This window comes from Myxocyprinus asiaticus, chromosome 33 (assembly GCF_019703515.2).
Source record: "Myxocyprinus asiaticus isolate MX2 ecotype Aquarium Trade chromosome 33, UBuf_Myxa_2, whole genome shotgun sequence".
In the NCBI taxonomy this organism is placed as follows: Eukaryota; Metazoa; Chordata; class Actinopteri; order Cypriniformes; family Catostomidae; genus Myxocyprinus; species Myxocyprinus asiaticus.
Genome location: NC_059376.1, coordinates 20,855,473 through 20,874,938, shown reverse-complemented (window position 1 = coordinate 20,874,938; position 19,466 = coordinate 20,855,473). Strand labels below are relative to the sequence as shown.

The 19,466-nt window shown below is 36.6% G+C and overlaps 1 protein-coding gene across 3 annotated transcripts in view; it reads right to left on the bottom strand.

The window, feature by feature from the left end:
- LOC127424369 (importin-11) overlaps positions 1 to 19,466 on the bottom strand; it is a 178,020-nt gene that overhangs the window by 123,934 nt on the left and 34,620 nt on the right. For all 3 annotated transcript variants that reach the window (XM_051669497.1, XM_051669498.1, XM_051669496.1), the window contains exons 6-11: positions 16,547 to 16,679; positions 14,748 to 14,806; positions 9,958 to 10,006; positions 7,359 to 7,429; positions 7,017 to 7,209; positions 6,496 to 6,648 (exon numbers count right to left, since the gene is read on the bottom strand). In XM_051669497.1, coding sequence (XP_051525457.1) covers positions 6,496 to 6,648; positions 7,017 to 7,209; positions 7,359 to 7,429; positions 9,958 to 10,006; positions 14,748 to 14,806; positions 16,547 to 16,679 — 658 coding nt within the window. The remainder of the gene's footprint in view (positions 1 to 6,495; positions 6,649 to 7,016; positions 7,210 to 7,358; positions 7,430 to 9,957; positions 10,007 to 14,747; positions 14,807 to 16,546; positions 16,680 to 19,466) is intronic.

Below are 19,466 nucleotides of genomic sequence, written 5' to 3'. Positions count from 1 at the left end.
CCTCAAAGATTCATACGTGGCATAATTCTTTTCTTAACAGGCTCTGTTTTCTCATTCACCTAACTGCTTTTTAGATAAGCAAATGTTGCTGGGAATGTATGTGACTAATAGGATTAGCATAATTTGTGGGATGTTCAGCAATTCAGGCCACAAAAGAAAGAACAGAGAACTACATATTTTAACTTCAGTAATAAGCTAAATACTAACCTAAATATTACATATGTACATTTATTACACAGCTCTCTGGAATACTTTATTCTGATTGGTCAATTGCGGCATTATTCTGTCAAATATTTGTGTACAATTAATGCTAAACTGTATATATTTTATTTGACCATTGTCCCAGGAAACCAATTTCCTATATAGCTGTGCTAGTTTCATGTCTCTCGTGTCACTCCGCAGTGCGTTTTATGTTGTTGTTGTTTTTGTCCATTATAATTTCAACAACTCAATAAATCAAATATATTATCTGTTTTATTTGGTAAGTAGCTGTGTATAAGTGCAGTATGTGGTAATGTACAGTAAGTTGGATAGTATCACAAAATAAACCCCTTCAGGGTGATACAAGACCCCTGCACTTCACATATTTTAAAATAATGTAGAATGACTCTGCATTATCTCTTACATTTAATACATTATACTGTATTACTTTACTGCCAGCCTCATAACATGGTAAACTATAAGGGTGTATGTAAGCAAGTAGACAGCTGAAGTCAGAAGTTTACATAGACCTTAGCCAAATACATTTAAACTCAGTTTTTCACAATTCCTGACATATAATAGTAGAAAACATTCCCTGTCTTATGTCAGTTAGGATTCACTACTTTATTTTAAGAATGTGAAATGTCAGGGGCCTGGGTAGCTCAGCGAGTATTGATGCAGACTACCACCCCTGGAGTTGCGAGTTCGAATCCAGGGTGTGTGCCGAGTGACTCCAGCCAGGTCTCCTAAGCAACCAAATTGGCCTGGTTGCTAGGGAGGGTAGAGTCACTTGGGGTAACTCCTCGTGGTCGCGATTAGTAGTTCTCGCTCTCAATGGGGCATGGATCACGGAGAGCAGCATGAGATTCTACATGCAGAGTCACCGCAGTGTCATGCGCAACGAGCCACGTAATAAGATGCGCAGACTGACTGTCTCAGAAGTGGAGGCAACTGAGACTTGTCCTCCGCCACCCGGATTGGGGTGAGTAACCGTGCCACCACGAGGACCTACTAAGTAGTGGGAATTGGGCAATTCAAGTTGGGAGAAAAGGGGATAAAAATGTAACAAATTTTTTAAATTTTTTTAAAAAGAATGTGAAATGTCAGAATAATAGTAGAGAGAATGATTTATTTCAGCTTTTATTTCTTTCATCACATTTACAGTGGGTCAGAAGTTTACTTACACTTTGTTAGTATTTGGTAGCATTGCCTTTAAATTGTTTAACTTGGGTCAGACATTTGGGCAGTCTTTCACAAGCTTCTCACAATAAGTTGCTGGAATTTTTGCCCATTCCTCCAGACAGAACCGGTGTAACTGAGTCAGGTTTGTAGGCCTCCTTGCTCGCACACACTTTCAGTTCTGCCCACAAATTTTCTATCGGATTGAGGTCAGGGCTTTGTGATGGCCACTCCAATACCTTGACTTTGTTGTCCTTAAGTCGTTTTGCCACAACTTTGGAGGTATGCTTGTGGTTATTGTCCATTTGGAAGACCCATTTGCAATCGAGCTTTAACTTCCTGGCTGATGTCTTGAGATGTTGTTTTAATATATCCACATAATTTACCTTCCTCATGATGCCATCAATTTTGTGAAGTGCAGCAGTCCCTCCTGCAGCAAAATACCCCCACAACATGATGCTGCCACCCCCATGCTTCACGGTTGGGATGGTGTTCTTCGGATTGCAAGCCTCACCCTTTTTGCTCCAAACATAACGATGGTCATTATTAGAGCCCGACCGATATGGGATTTTTGAGACCGATACCGATTTTAGAGAGGGAAAATTCACTGATTACCGATATGGTGGCCGATATATTACATTTTGAGCTGGAATGAAAACAGACCTTTTCTATGTGGATTTTTCACCGATATGACTATGCAAAGGTACTCAGAAGGCTGATTTTTTTAAACAAATATTTTTTTACCAAAGAATATTTGACATTATTATTATTATACATAGTCAACAAATTCTAGAAATGAACACTGAGAAAATAAAGAATAAATAAAAATACAATAAACAGCTTAATAAATATCAGTACTGTATGTTTAGTATCAGTCAAATGCTGAACATTAAAATAAAGAATAAATAATAATAAAATAAAAAGCTAAACAAACATCAGTACTCTTTAGTATCAGTCAAATGCTGACCATTAAAATAATGAATAAATAAAAATAGCTAAATAAACATCAGTACTGTTTAGTATCAGTCAAATGCTGACTATATTATTACTGCTGAGTCAAGATAAACAGATAAGCAGCAGTGTTACACCGGATTCTGCTATACAAGTTCAGGGGAAACTTTCAACGGTGGAAAACCAGACTATTAAATATTACATTTTATAAATGCAATGACTGGAATTGTTCGGTTGAAGGGGGTACCAAACTGTGAATCCTGAACAAAACAATTTGGTGAATACATGTTTACACATTAGCTTCCACTCATCTGACAACAATAGCCTAGTTTCCATCCACTTTTCACGCATTTTGTTATCGACAAAGTGAAACTTTTTGGGGGAAATTTGCCGTCTTCTGCCTGTTTCCATTCAAATGACCTTTTAGCAACAAAAATGGTTTGTAAAAAAACACTTTGTCGCATAAGTTTTGGTTTATCACAAAAGAAATCTGCCCTTAAGCCGTTTCCATACAGAAATGTGGGTTTATTGCTAATTCGACTCCCAGATGTCCCTAATTTTTTTCTTCTGAAGTTTTGGTAAATGGGGAGAGTATTGAGACAATTCATTGAAATTAGACAAGCTTACTGTCATTTTAATTTCACAAATAAATGCAATCAGAAGAGGAGGAATTGCAATCAAAAGGGAGCAGTTGCCCTTCTGACAGGACTATAATATTGGTCCTGATGTTGCCACCGGTTCCATCCCAAAAGCGAATCGCCATTGCCCTGTTCAAGCTGGCAACCTGCACCAAGTTGTGGTGGAAACTTTCAGTCTTAGTATAAGGACCATCCATCGACGTGTATATGCGGTGTGCACAGCTATTAAAGAAAAATGTATGCGGTGTAATATCAGGGTTTACATACGATACATTCCTGAGATTCAATAGGCTATTTTGAACGATCATCTAATCTAAAGCATTGCCATCACAACTGCATTATGTCCCACATATTTGTCCAGAAACTTTTAACAACCAACTGAACTTGATTGTCATCTAAAATTAATTTTAGCGTCATAACGCAATTTACATTTTCTGAAGAAGCTCAGCAAATGCGATCTGAGGTAAAGAGGGTTAGATTTAAAATATTTAAAAGTTTTAAAATGTTCAAAAGCTTGTTTTCTGAAAGTGAATTCAGCATCGGACAAATAGTTCTGATAGTTTATAGTCTTGGAAGTGTAGAAAATGTAATTCAGCCGACTTTATTCTTCTACAGAACAGGGTAAGGCTAATTTAAGTTTGTGTAAAGAAAAGGCATATAGGTCAAAAATATAATTTTTTTCGTTTGGTAATTAATTTTTTTTAATTTAATGTGTTTTTCGTTTGGTAATTTATTTAATTTAATATGGGAAATTTTGCCAGCATTTTTCAAAAGTAAGCTAAATAATAATTTAATAGAATTGGGCTGTCAGTGTTCCAAAAAAGCACACTGATGCTTTTCTCCTAGTATTATGTATTTATTTTTAATTTAAAACATCTTTGTGCACAGGAATTATATGTTTTTTGTATCGTGGGCTAATTCCATGACTGCCGTGTATTATTTTGAATGGTGTGGAAAAGTAACTTATATAAATAAACGCGATTAATCACAAACAGTGGCCATTCATTTGTTCTCCGTGCACTTGTCGATGCGCATGATACGAGATATTTGTGTTGGTACTCCTGGAAGCGTCATGTTTGCAGCACTGGATCTGCACAGGTATGCCGTTAAGACCAATCCATAATCACGTACAATAAATTGGTTTTATGAATGTATACCTTGTCGTCATAATTAACACAGGCTAACGATCGGGGCAAATTCTGTCCTGACACTACATTTTTGCGTTTATGCCAATTTTCTCGAAAAAAAAGTGTTTCCAAAGCATTTTTCGCAAAATTTGATGTATCGGCATAGAGTTTATGCACTAGAGTTAAATTGAAAAATATTATGTCGACACTAGTGAAATTTTAGCGATAATTTGCGTTTTCATCAGCTTTATTTTGATGCGCTAAAACTTTTTTTCACAAAAAAAATCCTTGGATGGAAACGTAGTTACTGAAAGTAGCTACGTGATTAGCTACTAAGCTATAAGCTCGTTGTCACAGAGAGTAAAAGACGGACATTGTTTATTTTACTTTCCAGCATTGTGTTATCAACTAGGTAACAACATAGCATGAAATCAACACTCAACAGACACAATCCACCACCGCACTTTTGTCTGCTGAGCTACAAAAAGATGCTCTCTTACTTTTCAATCTGCTACATTACTGACTGCACTGACAAACTATAGCTGGCTAACAGCAAACAGACATGAGTGACATGGTTGTCAGGGACAAAGTTAATGTTATATTAGTCATATTGAAAAGGGAAAATGATGGGGTCATTGTTTATTACGTTTCCAGTATGTATTTCACAAACTAGTTAACTAACCGAGACACCGCTCAACTCAGAGTCAGCTCTGTAAACAATGGAGTCGGAGCGCACTCTGCTGGACAAACTACGCTATGCCACCAATTCTAAAGCATTGTTTTCTGCATTATATGTTCTGAAAAAAAGTTTTCATATCGCAGCATATCGGTAAAATATATGCCGTTACCGATATATCGGTTAAAGGCTAATATCAGCCGATAATATCGGCCGGCCGATATATCGGTCAGGCACTAGTCATTATGGCCAAAGAGTTACATTTTTGTTTCATTAGACCAGAGGACATTTCTCCAAAAAGTAAGATCTTTGTTCCCCTGTGCACTTGCAAACTGTAGTCTGGCTTTTTATGGTGGGTTTGGAGCAGTTGCTTCTTTCATGCTGAGCAACCTTTCAGGTTATGGCGACATAGGACTCGTCTTACTGTGGATATAGATAGTTGTCTACCTGTTTCCTCCAGCATCTTCACAAGGTCCTTTGCTGTTGTTCTGGGATTGATTTGCACTTTTCGCACCAAACTACGTTCATCTCTAAGAGGCAGAATGCGTCTCCTTCCTGAGGGGTATGATGGCTGCGTGGTCCCATGGTGTTTATACTTGAATACTATTGTTTGTACAGATGAATGTGGTACCTTCAGGCATTTGTAAATCACTCCCAAAGATGAACCTGACTTGTGGAGGTCCACAATTTTTTTTCTGAGGCTGATTTCTTTTGATTTTCCCATGATGTCAAGCAAAGAGGCACTGAGTTTGAAGGTAGGCCTTAAAATACATCCACAGATACACCTATCAGAAGCTAATAGGCTAACTGTCTAAATGCTTGACATTATTTTCTGGAATTTTCCAAGCTGCTTAAAGGCACAGTTATGTTATAGTGTATGTAAACTTCTGACCCACTGGAATTGTGATAAAGTCAATTAAAAGTGAAACAATCTGTCAGTAAACAATTGTTGGAAACATTACTTGTGTCAGGCACAAAGCAGATGCCCTAATGACTTGCCAAAACTATAGTTTGCTAATATTAAATCTGTGGAGTGGTTATAAAATGACTTTTAATGACTTCAACCTAAGTGTATGTAAACTAATGACTTCAACTGTATGCAGGAATTATTATTTTTTTTTTTTTAAGTAGTGGTGTTGTTGCAGCAGTGGCATAGATACAGCCGGCAAGGAGGTTACCACAATATATTCAGTCATATGAAGAAAACAGGGAGAAATATCTGATAATGCTATTTTTACAATAAAAGAAAATAAAATAAAAAATCAGGCCAAAAAGTTATGTAGTTTTAAGCACATCAGACAAAGCCAAAAGTCCCAGAACTGAATTTTTGTTGCTTGCCAACTGAAAGTGGCTGCATTCAATTTTGGGAGAAGATGGGAACCACACATCAAAACATCAAACTTTTTGTAAAAAATATATAGATCTATCAGATATTTCACGTTTTCCTCATAAGAATGATTGGTTAACTATGGTAACTGTGATTTATTTTACCCCACGATAAACCATGCCCCCAGTTCATGATGCATTACCGACTGCATCTATAGCAGTTGCCGCACATTCTCCAGAAACAGATATGTGGCTCTCATAAAAGAAAATAGATTCTGGCTCATGTCATTTAACAGCCCCACTGCCCCTCTCTCACCATAAATTTTCTCTACTGTTTCTATGACAAAAAATGGAAAAAAGTTAATGATATGTTGATGAATGTATCATTTGTTCTTACCAAAACTCTCAGGATCCTCTTCCCACATGGTCAGCTCTTCATCTGTTAGCAGAAAGTATTTGGAAACCAGTCTTCTGCCGATCTCTGTCAGTGTTTGGTGTGTAAAGAATGCAGTCTTTATTTTATGGGCCTCCAGGCTCTCCGGTTTACTGTCTGGAATGCATATGGCAAAATCACTTCAATATACAGTTATGCATAATGTTCAACATAATAGAGTTTATTAAAACATCTAAGAAATTATGCTCATACAGTCTATTAGATCAGCAATAAAACGAGAGACATATTTTTTTATATCAGTTTACTTCAATCTCTATCCAGGGATCTGCAGTCATGATTGAACAATTTGGGAGGCCGACTGCATTACAAAACATCATCAATTCTCCCATGCCCTCTAACACCTAAAAATTTTTCTTGATGTCTTTAAAAGCTGTTATCCATTTCCCATTTCACATAAGCCAGAACTTTAAAATGAAGTCTGAGCAAGCCAAAGTCATTACGCACAGCGATGATGGTCTGCCTACCTTCAATGTTCTTGGCAGGTTTGTAGGCATCATTTTTGACTATCATCTTGATGAGGTTCATGCACTGCACAATAAAGCGCTCGAAAACAACCCCCTCCCCGGCCTCGGTGAACACGTAGCTGACAGCGAACTCTAGCGAGTGCTGAATGAGGGGGATGAAAGGCCACGGGTGATATTCCAGGAAGTCCAGCAGCTAACAAACAGCATAAGAGACTGATGTTAAACTGCAGTTCTTTCGAGATAGAGCATGGCAGAAAATCTGTGAGAGTGAAGCACTCAATATGTCAAGTGTAAGTGGCCAGCTGATTTTCTTTGCCCTCTAATTGAGTGAACTTAACTTACAACTTTGGTGTACAAAATGACGGTCTTCTCCAGCTTTTCTCTGCAAAGGCTGTCTGGTCCAACTTGCCGACCTGCAAAAAGTTCCAGTTGAGGTATAAAGGTGAAAGGATGGAAAACGTAACCCTGAATCTCTGTATTTAAGATATATCCCATGAGCAAGAGTGCTGTACTAAATATGAGCATGGATGTGATTCGGCTGTAGACAGGAGGCCGCAGGTACAGTACATTTCACTACAACAGCACAATTGCGAGTGTGATATTGCTCTTACATAAGAGTTCTAAAAACAAGAAGTTAATATTGCGCAACTTACATTTTAGACACAATATGACCAATTATTTTATTTATTTTTGCTCCCTAACTGAAATAGGTTCAAAAGAATCCAAAGCAGAATCAACCATTGCATGTCACCCTGCAATGCACAGACTTGCAGCCTGTCTGGAACATCAAATTCATTATAATGCTCATTACTAAGCATAATAGCTAAATGATTCAAACAAAGCGAAATATTACAAATCCAAAAGCAGTAGCTCCACTTGCGTCAAACTTAGCAGACACTGCTGGACTTATCTGTTTCCTTACAAGTCAGCATTCAGTGACACTGTGTGATAGAGCAGTGTAACCTTTCGAGGGGATTGGGCATCAATTTCTCGGTGCAGAGAAAAATGAAATAAATAGATCCCAAAAGCCTGGATTATTTGGGGGACCTTATCTTGCCCAGAGTTGATATTTCACATTCTGTTTGCTCATAAGCTAAGTCTCTCATCAACAGCGAAATACCAACAGGCCGAATGGACCTGACCTGCGGCCCAGCCAGGGGAACATATTGCTTGTGATATCAGCAGTAGATAACAGCTTGCTTCTGTCTCATCTGTTGATACAGAACTCATGCAATGAGCCTGGGAAAAGCAGGACATAGAGTCTCCAGGTGAAAGCATGCAGATACTGCATTATTGTGTTTTGCTTCAGCTGAAAATTAGTTCAAATTCAGATCTTTTGAAGCAGTGACCTTTCAAAAATAAATGAGCACTTCCATTGTCTTTGCAATCTATACTCATCTCAATGAGAATAATGAATGTATTCAAAAGTTCTCTTTGTAATACCTCTTCTAATTATTTTAATACTATTTTGGATTAAACTGCAGGAAAGATCATTTAAAAATGTTGTGTAAGGAAAAATCAATCATAACATAAAATGTACAGTTCATTTTAAATGTAGGCATATTAGTGATAATAAAATAAGTTGTAGATTGGTAAATTACATTTATTAAATGAATCCATTCAATAAAACCAATTAAATAAAAAATAATCAAGAAAAATGTTGTTTTCCATAATCAATACCATATAACCAAACTCTGAAAAACAGAGGTGCCCAAAATTTTTTATGAAGGGCCAAATATCAAACTTGATTGAGGGCCATGGGCCGAAAGTAAACACTGCATTATCAAACTGTATTATATAAAAGTTGCCCTGGTTCCCTTCCTTTATACACCTTAATGTACATACAGCATGGCTAGAGACAGCACATATTTCAATGTTCTTGAAGTAAACAATGACATTTAAAAAAATTAAATTCACTTACACTGTCTACATTTTAAATATGTTCTAGTTTTTGTAATGCAATAATAATAATAATAATAATAAAACACAAGTTAAAACAAAAACATTAAAATGAAGAGCTGCATTAATGGCATTTTTTCCCTCGGGCCAAATCAAAGGTCATAACGGGCCAACTTTGGCCCGCCGGCCCTGGTTTGGGCATCTCTGCTGTTAACTAATAAATTACTCTGTTCTCTCATGGTAGGTTGAGGATTAAAACAAGTGAATTCAAATAATCAGGTCCCCTAAATCATCTAGATACCATACCATGACAACACATTACCACTAATACAAAACCACTTCATTCCCTAATTGGGAATAGCTTTGAATGGACTTTTAAAAGTCTAAAAATTGACTTTAGAAAAAAACAAATCTTTAAATTCACAAACTGTGTATCAAATATATAAAAATAAGACCACATAAAATCCATACAGTAAGATTTCCTGTGTTGACATATTTCCTATTGAATTTGAAACGCACCAAAGGGCTCGTCAATTTTTTTTAAATAGCCAATGACAATGACTTTTTTTTCTCTTCTTTTTTGTGAAAGCCATGAACAATGATTTGCTACTTGCTGGTCAGAGGCAGGCGGTTTTAGGGGAGGGACATTCTCATTCTAGAGAGCATTTGACTGAAGAAAAAAAAAAAAAAGTGTTGTGCAAGATGAGTCATTAATATTTGTGGCTCATTTTCCCGAAAGAGGAAGTCAACTTATGGTTTCAAAGTGAATAGACAGACTAAAAGCCACACAATTCCAAAAATCTTTATATTATGGACTCTTTAACATGAGCACATAAAGCAATGGCTTCTGGACATACTACAGCACAGTACCGACTACAAGAGTTAAACATGTCTGAGAAGATTTATAAAGCCATAATAAAAGTTTGATTCCTGTATCAATGAAAAAACAAACAAAAAACAAAAACTCCCATGTAACTCCTCTCCAAAACAATAGTTGAAAAACAGTTTTAGAATATTAAAAAGAAAAGCATGCAATACTTACAACATTCTAAGAACTGCTTTAGTCTCTCAAATACTGCATTGAGGAAGCCCTAGGGAAGACAGAGATGGCAAATGAAGCATTGGAATCAGGTGTGGATAGTGTCTTTGAGATCATAGCTTCAACAACAAAACATCTAGGTTTTCTCAAGTCATTGTGAAGGCAGCTTTGGCAGAAAGCCTCAGGCAATCTTAACCCAGGTTGGGGAAAGACAGGCTGTTTACGTGGTGGGCTGGAGAAGAGATTTAGATAGCTCCTGCTGTGCCAGAACACAATCCTAGGACGGCCATTAAATATATGGAACCCGTTTGATCAACAAGACGCAAGCAGCCCTGCGCTAGCAGATAGAAATTACAGCACCACTAACAGTAAATTACAGCTGTACTTTGATCTTAACACTTAAATTTGGCCTTTTATAAGTGACAGGACAATTGTCTGTAATTTCATTCATTGTATGTGTGAATTGAAAATGAAATCATGTATAGCACACTGAAGGGATAGTTCATCCAAAAATTTTAATTGAGAATTTTTTAACCTCCATGTTGTTCCAAACCTTTGACTTACTTTCTTATGTGGAAAATAAAGGAAAATATTGAGCAGAATGCTAGACTCTCATTCATTTTCATTGCATCTTTTTTCCATACAATGGAAGTGAATGGTGACTAAGACTAACATTCTGTTAAACATCACCTTTTATGTTCCATGAAGGATAGAAAAGATGGATAGAATATTTGGGCGAACTCTTCCTTGAAAGGTGCGTAATTTTCTGATGAAAAAAATCTGGGTTCCCACAATGAATTTCCATGAATTTTCCAGTTATTCTTGATAACTGGATAAGGATAATCCTTTCATCATCAAGATTACATTTTCTTCTATTCAGTTTAATGTGCAGAGGCAACTACAAATTTGCCAATCATAGGTTAATATCTCAACAAAAGTGTAAAAACTGTGTGGCGCTAATTTGCTCTGTTCGTTTAAGCATCCCAACCAGCCTTACCCAGCAACATTGGCTCAACCAGTAATGTGAGTTTGGGGCAGTACTATCTGTTTGTTGACCAATAGAAGACAGGAGGAGTGTTCAGGGAAACCCACTGGAAAACAGTCATTATTTCTGCAATTCCATTTGGTGATGCTAGTGGCAAAGAAATCACACACTTCACCTTTAAGTAAATACAATTTCTTTTACCTTAATGTTTCAGAAAAATACCAGAGAATCAAATGTGTTGCACACAGAGCTGGAAAGGCATCAGTCAAACACACTAAAGATGTTCTGTGTTTGATATGGACAGGGTAAAGATGAATTGAGGATGAGGAGGACTAGGGGAAACAGTGGATATTTTATGATAGTGACTGCCTGGCTTTGTGCTGAAAGACTACTTTAATGGCCATGAGTCTCAAGAGAGACATCAGAACTACAGTCCTACTGGGAGAACACTAAAATTGTGTAGCTCGGCAGTTGACGGATAGCCAAAGGCTGCAGCTCACTGAAAGTGTTCTATTTTGAGGTGTTGTCTTGCCTAAATTAATAAATGATGCAGAGCTAATAGGTTTAAATTCAAAATGTCAGATATAAAGACTCTGACATTTTGAAAATGTAGTCATATAAAAAAAAATTGTCATCCCGACTACAAGTGCACTAGTGGATCAATGGATGAATAGATAAACATGCCTAAAACTGAGAACTTATTTGAAGCAATAAAATTGAAGAAACTTGAATCTTTCTGGACTTTTAAAATGTATTAATCTCAAAATCTCTATCTGTGTTATGTTTTCAGCAACACAAAATTGTTTGATTTGAAGTAGTGAAATAAATAAAAAATATCTGACCACATAGCTCCTATTACTGAGAGATACCAGGTACTTTTAAATCAACAAACATTCAGCCTATAGGTTATAGGTCTTACTATAGATCTTATAACTGGTCACCATTTCATTTAAGTAAAAACACTTTTTGCCTTCACTAGCTCATTTTAAATGGCCCTACAGTGTGACAAATGAACTTTCACAAATATTCCATTCAGTCTTTCAATTAATATGAGGTCACAAATGCTGCATGCATAAAAATTAAATGAGCGAAATGTTGTTTAAAATGGAGTGTTAGATGGAGTATAGCATGTCACACCGCAGCATGTATGCATGTCAACTTCTCAAATCACGTCAACTACCCCATAGATATCCATATGCTGTATGTGTGTGTATGTATACTGATTGCGTGCGTGTGTGAGAATCCCAGTGAACTGTCCTTCCAGACCTATTAAACACATTTTTAACCTCATTGCAACACCCATTTCATCAAATACATTTTGTATTGTTGCATTTGAGAGACTGCAACAAAATCTTTTTCTTTGCCTGTCATTTGTTTCCTGCCATGTTCAGTTTTTTTCTTCCAAAGACTTAAAGTTTAGGAAGGATTACAGCAATGTAATGTGAAAATTATCTTTGATAAGAGAACTCCTGCCGTTGCATTAAGAGATGAAGGCACCATATGGGCTTCCTGCAGAGGCTGGCTGCACTACAGCGTGTGCTGTGTGCCGGCAAATCCAGACTGCATCATATATAGCACTAACAAAAATCTAATTTATCCCATTTAAATGCAACAAATATATCACAATTACTTCTTAAGGATCAAAGAAAGGTGAACAATGTGCAGTGCATTCAAAAATTAATCAGACCCGTTAATTTTTTCACATTTTGTTGTGTTGCAGACTTTAGATAAAATGCTTTTATATAAAAAATAAAAAAAAGTACAATTTTTAAAAAAAAAATCCACATCAATCTACATTCCTTACCCCATAATGACAAAGTTTTTGATAACTTTGCAAATTTATTAAAAAGAAAAAACAGAAATATCACATTGACATAAGTATTCAGACCCTTTGCTATGACACTTGAAATTTAGCTCAAGTGCATCCCATTTCTCTAGATCATCTTTGAGATGTTTCTACACTTTGATTGGAGACCACCTGTGGCAAATTCAATTGATTGTACATGACTTGGAAAGGCACACACCTGTCTATATAAGGTCTTACAGCTGAAAATGCATATCAGAGCAAAAATCAAGCCATGAGGTCAAAGGAACAGTCTGCAGAGCTCAGAGACGGGACTGTGTCGAGGCACAGATCTGGGGAAGGCTACAAAAATGTTTTGGCTGCATTGAAGGTTCCCATGAGCACAGTGACCTCCATAATTCTTAAATGGAAGAACCAGGACTCTTCCTAGAGCTGGCTGCCCAGCCAAACTGAGCAATTGGGGGAGAAGGGCCTTGGTAAGAGAGGTGACCAAGAACCTGATTGTCACTCTGGTTGAGCTCCAGAGATCATGTGTGGAGATGGGAGAAACTTGCAGAAGGACAACCATCACTGCAACACTCCACTGATCTGGGCTTTACAGCAGAGTGGCTAGACAAAAGCCTCTCCTCAGTGCAAGAAAACAAAAAAGCACCTAAAGGACTCCCAGACTGTGAGAAACAAGATTCTCTGGTCTGATGAAACAAAGATTGAATTGTTTGGCCTCAATTCCAAGCATCATGTCTGGAGGAAACCAGGCACCGCTCATCACCTGCGCAATACCATCCCAACAGTGAAGCATGGTGGTGGTAGCATCATGCTGTGGGGGTTTTTTAGCGGCAGGTACTGGGGGACTGGTCAGGGTTGAAGGAAAGCTGAATGCAACAAAATACAATGATATCCTTAATGAAAACCTGGTCCAGAGTGCTCAGGACCTTAGACTTGGCTGAAGGTTCACTTTCCAACATGACAATGACAATAAGCACACAGCCAAGACAACGCAAGAGTGGCTTAGGGACAACTCTGTGAATGTCCTTGAGTGGCCGAGCCAGTGCTCGGACTTGAACAAAATCGAACATCTCTGGGGAGACCTGAAAATGGCTGTCCACCGACGGTCCCCATCCAACCTGACAGAGCTTGAGTGGATCTGCAGAGAATGGCTAAAAAAATCCCAAATCCAGGTGTGCAAAGCTTGTTGCATCATACCCAAAAAGACTTTAGGCTGTAATTGCTGCCAAAGGGGGACTGGTCAGGGTTGAAGGAAAGCATTTTCATACACAACAGTCTCTAGAATTTACTCCAAATGGTGCCAAAAACAAAAAACATCCAGTGACCGGCAGTTCTGTGGATGGAAATGCCTTGTTGATGAGAGGTCAACAGAGAATGGCCAGACTTGTTCGAACTGACAAGGTTTACGGTAACTCAGATAACTGCTCTGTACAATTGTGGTGAGAAGAATAGCATCTCAAAATGCTATTCTGAGATGCGGGTTGGCGCTGTTTTGGCAGCACAAGAGGTGCCTACACAATATTAGGCAGGTGGTTTTAATGTTGTGGCTGATCAGTGTATGTATTGCATGGAATATTCATCCTGACCTATTTTTCCCCCAATCCCCAACATGAATGTCATTTATGCAGAATAATTTTTTATGTCAAAGCTCCAGCATCATAACCCTCAAGCTGATTTACCTTCTTTTTTTTTTTTTTCTCCAAAATTCATTTTTATGGGAGGAGCAGTGTGATATACACAAGCAATAGTAAACATTATAATGAAAAAGTAACTAAGTAACTAAGCAATTGCTGATAAAGCCTATAGAACTGAAGTGGAATGCGAAGAATGCAAAAGTTGTTTGTTAAAAAGAATACATTTCTTTTTCAAGATTTTCCTTTATTACCACATGATTTCTTTTTATTAAAAATAATGCATTTAGAATATTCATCTCTCTCAGCTATTATGCACAAATTATGATGCACCTTTACTTATTGTTTGGAATATCCACACACTCACCATGACTTCCATGTTGTTATGTGGCTCAATAAATCCATGTACTGTCAGCTTCCGAAGAACTGCAAAATGTGAAGAAAGAACCAATACAAAACATAAGATTTTTTTTAGACCCTATCTACACCAGACACATTCGTTGGCGGTCTGCAATGGCTTGAGCCTGTCTACACTTAGAGTGTCGAAATGATCATTCTAAATAACGTGCAGATATTACGGACTAATCATCTGTGAGCTCAAGTATGCTTTAACAACAATTAAATGGGAAATCGACTTTATTTCAAATGGAAATCCACTGGTATAAACAATTAATTTAATTATTAGGGCAGGGAAATTTAACACGTTGACTTCTGCAATTAATATTTTACTGTTTAAATCGTAAAAATACAAATAATGCAATTAATGCAGTATCCGTTTTATTTAATTTTTTTCACTTCCTTAAAGTTCCCTAATGTTTTTCTTCACTTCCTGTGACTAAAAATGGCATATATAAATTTCCAGGAGGTACACGCTCAACTCAACAGCACATCCTTGCACAGAAACTAATTGTGTGGAGCAGTGCACGCTTATTCATTTAATGCGACGTATGTATATAGGGCATAATAAACAAAGCGAATTTATAGATTTATTTGTCATCTTGCCAATAATGCTTGATATTAATTGAATCCCATTTGATCCTATTATTAAAAATGTCCACTGGAATATGGCAGAAGAATATGCCCAACTTTTAATTGCAGCATGTCCACTGATTTTATGCCATGTATAAACCTGTAAAAAATTTGTCTAACTCTATCCGCAATTATTTTATTTTTTTAAGTTTAAATAATTAAAATAAATGATGACTAGCCAGTTTCTTGCAACTCCTTTAAGACAAAGTATCAAATAAATATATTTATTACTATATTTTAATGTTTGTTTTAATCGATTCACAGCCATAATAATAATTATTATAATGTTATTGTTGCTAAAACTGCATATAAATGAGGTAAGAAAAAAGATTTCTTGAAATCGTAGACCAGAGACCAGAAATATTTCAAGCTGGCTTTAATGTGGCAGTTATTTAAATATGTAACAAATAAAATTTATGGCAGAAAGATTCACATGAATGATAATTAGTAAGTAAAATGATTTTAAGACAGACGGGAAAATAAAGTGGCTTAAGTAGCTCTGCAGCGATAGAGCAAGGCATCTGTCCACTGTTGGCATAGTTTGACGCAACACACTCTTCCAATGATGACTGCAATAATGATTAAAATTGGAATGATAGGCTTTTGACGCAATATTTGCATCTGGTGAAGACAGGGTGATAGTTTACATCACAGTCATGAATCATGATTTGCTACTTGCTACTGTTATTCAGAAGTGGGTAGGATTAGGGGGGTGGGTAATTCTCATTCTAAAGAGTATTTGATTGGACAAAAAGCTGTGTAGTGCAGAATGAATCATCACTATTTTTGATCTGTTGTCCTAGAAGAGAAGGACTGCAAATTTAAATGTGTGTCTCTGCTAAAAGTGAATTTTGCCAAGTTTAATGGCACATTTGCATATACTGTAGATAAAAACTAACAGACTAAAAAAACTTCTCATTTTGATTCAAATATCTCCACTTGTTTTATAAGGAATATTATTCTTTAAAGAGACTTTAAAGAGTCTGAAAGTGTCCATGGAGGAAGTAATTTTTCTAATGTCTGTGCTTTTATGTACTGCTGTCTAATTCAGTAATCTGCAGGGACATATTCTAAGCATCATCGAGTACGTGTTGCAGCACTGGGTGTGTGTGAATACATGTGTGCATGTGTGTGTACCTTTCAGAGAGAGCAGCGTACGCTCCAGGGAGCTGAGAGCAGTCTGTTGGTCTCCAGCGTAGATCTGCTGTAGAAATGTGTCTGTGTGATGATTCCAAAGTGAGCAAGCAAAGCTATAGATGCTTGACGCCAACTAAAAAAAAAAACAATAAATAAAAAAAAAAAAAAAACAGAAGCAGAGAGATGGTCAAACTTTGCATAATAATTTGTTAACAATTTGAGTACATCTGAGTCAGTGTCAGAAATATATTTATTAAGGGGTCATTTGAAGGGATCGCTGGTGATTTTACAATCAGTATTGTTTGCATTAACTGTATGTTATTAACATTCAATTCTTATTTAATCATGACTGACTATACATCATGAAAAAGGCATACTACTACAGCTTTGATATTTAGCAAATGTTACACAATAAAAATGTTACTGAGTAATTTCTTAATTCATTTCAATTTATCAAAATATCAAAGCAAGAGTTATGAAAATTAAACGTTATAAAGACGCACATACCTATTCAGTTATGTAATCTCCATACGAGTTATCCTTAGCAGGCTTCAGTGAACAACATCCAATAGAACATTTAGTCCAACAGTGTTCACATTTACGGAAATTGTGATATATTCTCATATTTACTTCATAGAGAATTATTATTGAAGTCAATTTTCCACTAAATTATGCGATATGATCCACTGACACGCTGCAATTTCATAAATTGATTTCCAAACATCCACAAAGCTAGAAGGCGGACAAGTTCATTTCTCTGTCCAAATATGGTCAAGATAAAGATGAAGTTATAACATCATGCGTACCTCAGTGCACACATGACAGGGACTTCCCCATCCCATACCATAATAGAATAAATTACATATCAATCATAAAACGAATCAGTTGACTGCTGAGACTTACTGTAAATAAATGATTACAAAAATATATGGTTTGTCTATTATTTCCATGCAGTCTCTGGTATTTGTATATGATTATTGACAGTTCTGTAGCTTTAATTGCAGAAGAGCTGTACACCTATCATCTTCACCTGCAAATAATCTGCTTTCTGCCTCATTCTATGACTGGAATCCACATGAGATTATTAAAACACACTGCTATAACAACTTGATTATGATTGGAAGTCAAATATATGGACAAGATAATGTTTATTTTATAATGTTTACTATTCTGAATTTAGACGCTAATGCTAACAGATTAGATTTTGAGTTAACTAATAACTAAGAGTTTTAAAGTTATCATCCTCAAATTTGAAATACAACATTATCAGACTTGTGGCTTCGCTCCATTATGTTTCTATGCATCAACAAGGTCAGTGTCATACATTATTTCATATATATATTTATAAATAAAATAAAATAGCTGATCACTTTACAAAAAACTTGAGCTTTTCTAACAATTCTTTTTTCCATGACTTATATTGATTTTTACTTAACAACAAACTTCCAAGAGTCTCCTTTCAAAAGAGACCACAATTATGCCTGTAATACAATGTGGGGATGAACTACAGCCATTGTATTTTGAGTATGTCCTTTCAGGCTTGTGCTCAAAACAAGGGGGTGCACATTAACAGGTTGGCCATTTTCCCCTGCAAGGGCATATTTTTAATACTAATAACCATTCAAAACAACACGTTATCCATTTATTCCAAACACTACGATTTAATCAATTAATTTGCATCTATTTCTATGTTTGATTGAGAGTACTACAATCTTATTGGTAGCTTAAAGAATCAAATCAATGTTTAGAACTTTAGCTTCTGAATATTGAGAGTTCAAATTTGGTGGAAATGGACCTGCCTATAACTTTAAATCAACATCATCAAATAGCTATACAATTTGATATCTGTAGATAGCAGTTAATTACATCAAGCATTGTAACAGATCATCATCAAAACACAAATGCTCTACAAGGATACATTCTTGTCTTGTCAAAGTCTTCCAATATTTAGAATTTTTCTGACTGCTTTCTGAACATTAAATGTTGATTTGAGATTTTTTAATAAGAACAAATGCTCCATGTTTGCAACAATATTCACCTCAGATGTAAACTAAACTGTAACAAATTATTTTTATTTATTTTTTTGTTCCTGGGTGGTAAGTGTTATTTCCTACTTGCTTATGCCTCAAAAGTATAGAAAATGGCTATTATTTCCCACAAATTTTCTTTTGCGCCCAGAACAGTGATATTTTGAAATTTACCAATTTCCAATGAGAAAACGGGTGAAGTGTCTTTTCATTCACATAAAGTCAACATATGAATCCAAATTAACATGTATTTATACTAAAGTGATATTCAAAGCCATGCTGGTCCATAATGGTAACAAGTACCTGTCTCTTCCCCTGACTCACTCTGTGCACCTCAAAGAGGATTACAACAGCATTAAGACCTTGCTGGATGCCTTGAAGTATGATGGGTACGGCTGGGAGGTCATAGGAGACTTCAAAATGGTGGCATTCCTGATGGGTCTCCAATGCAGTTTTACCAAGTTTCCCTGCTATCTTTGCCTTTGGGACAGCAGGGACACCAAGGCGCACTACCACAGGCGGGACTGGCCACAGTTCTCTGTGGGGAGGAACAACGTCAATTGGGAGCCACTGCTGGACCCCCGGAAGGTGCTGATGCCACCACTGCACATCAAATTGGGCCTTATGAAACAATTTGTCAGAGCTCTAGATAAGGAGTCGGCAGCCTTCAAGTACCTTCAAGACTTCTTCCCTAAGCTGTCTGAGGCAAAGGTCAAAGCCGGTGTCTTCGTCAGACCACAGATAAAGAAGGATTTTGGATTCATATGTTGTTATTTTCTGACTTTGTGAACGAAAAGACACAAATTCGCCCGTTTTCTCATTGGAAAAATGTCAAAATATCACTGTCCTGGTCACAAAAGCAAAGTTTGTGGGGAATAATAGCCATTTTCTAT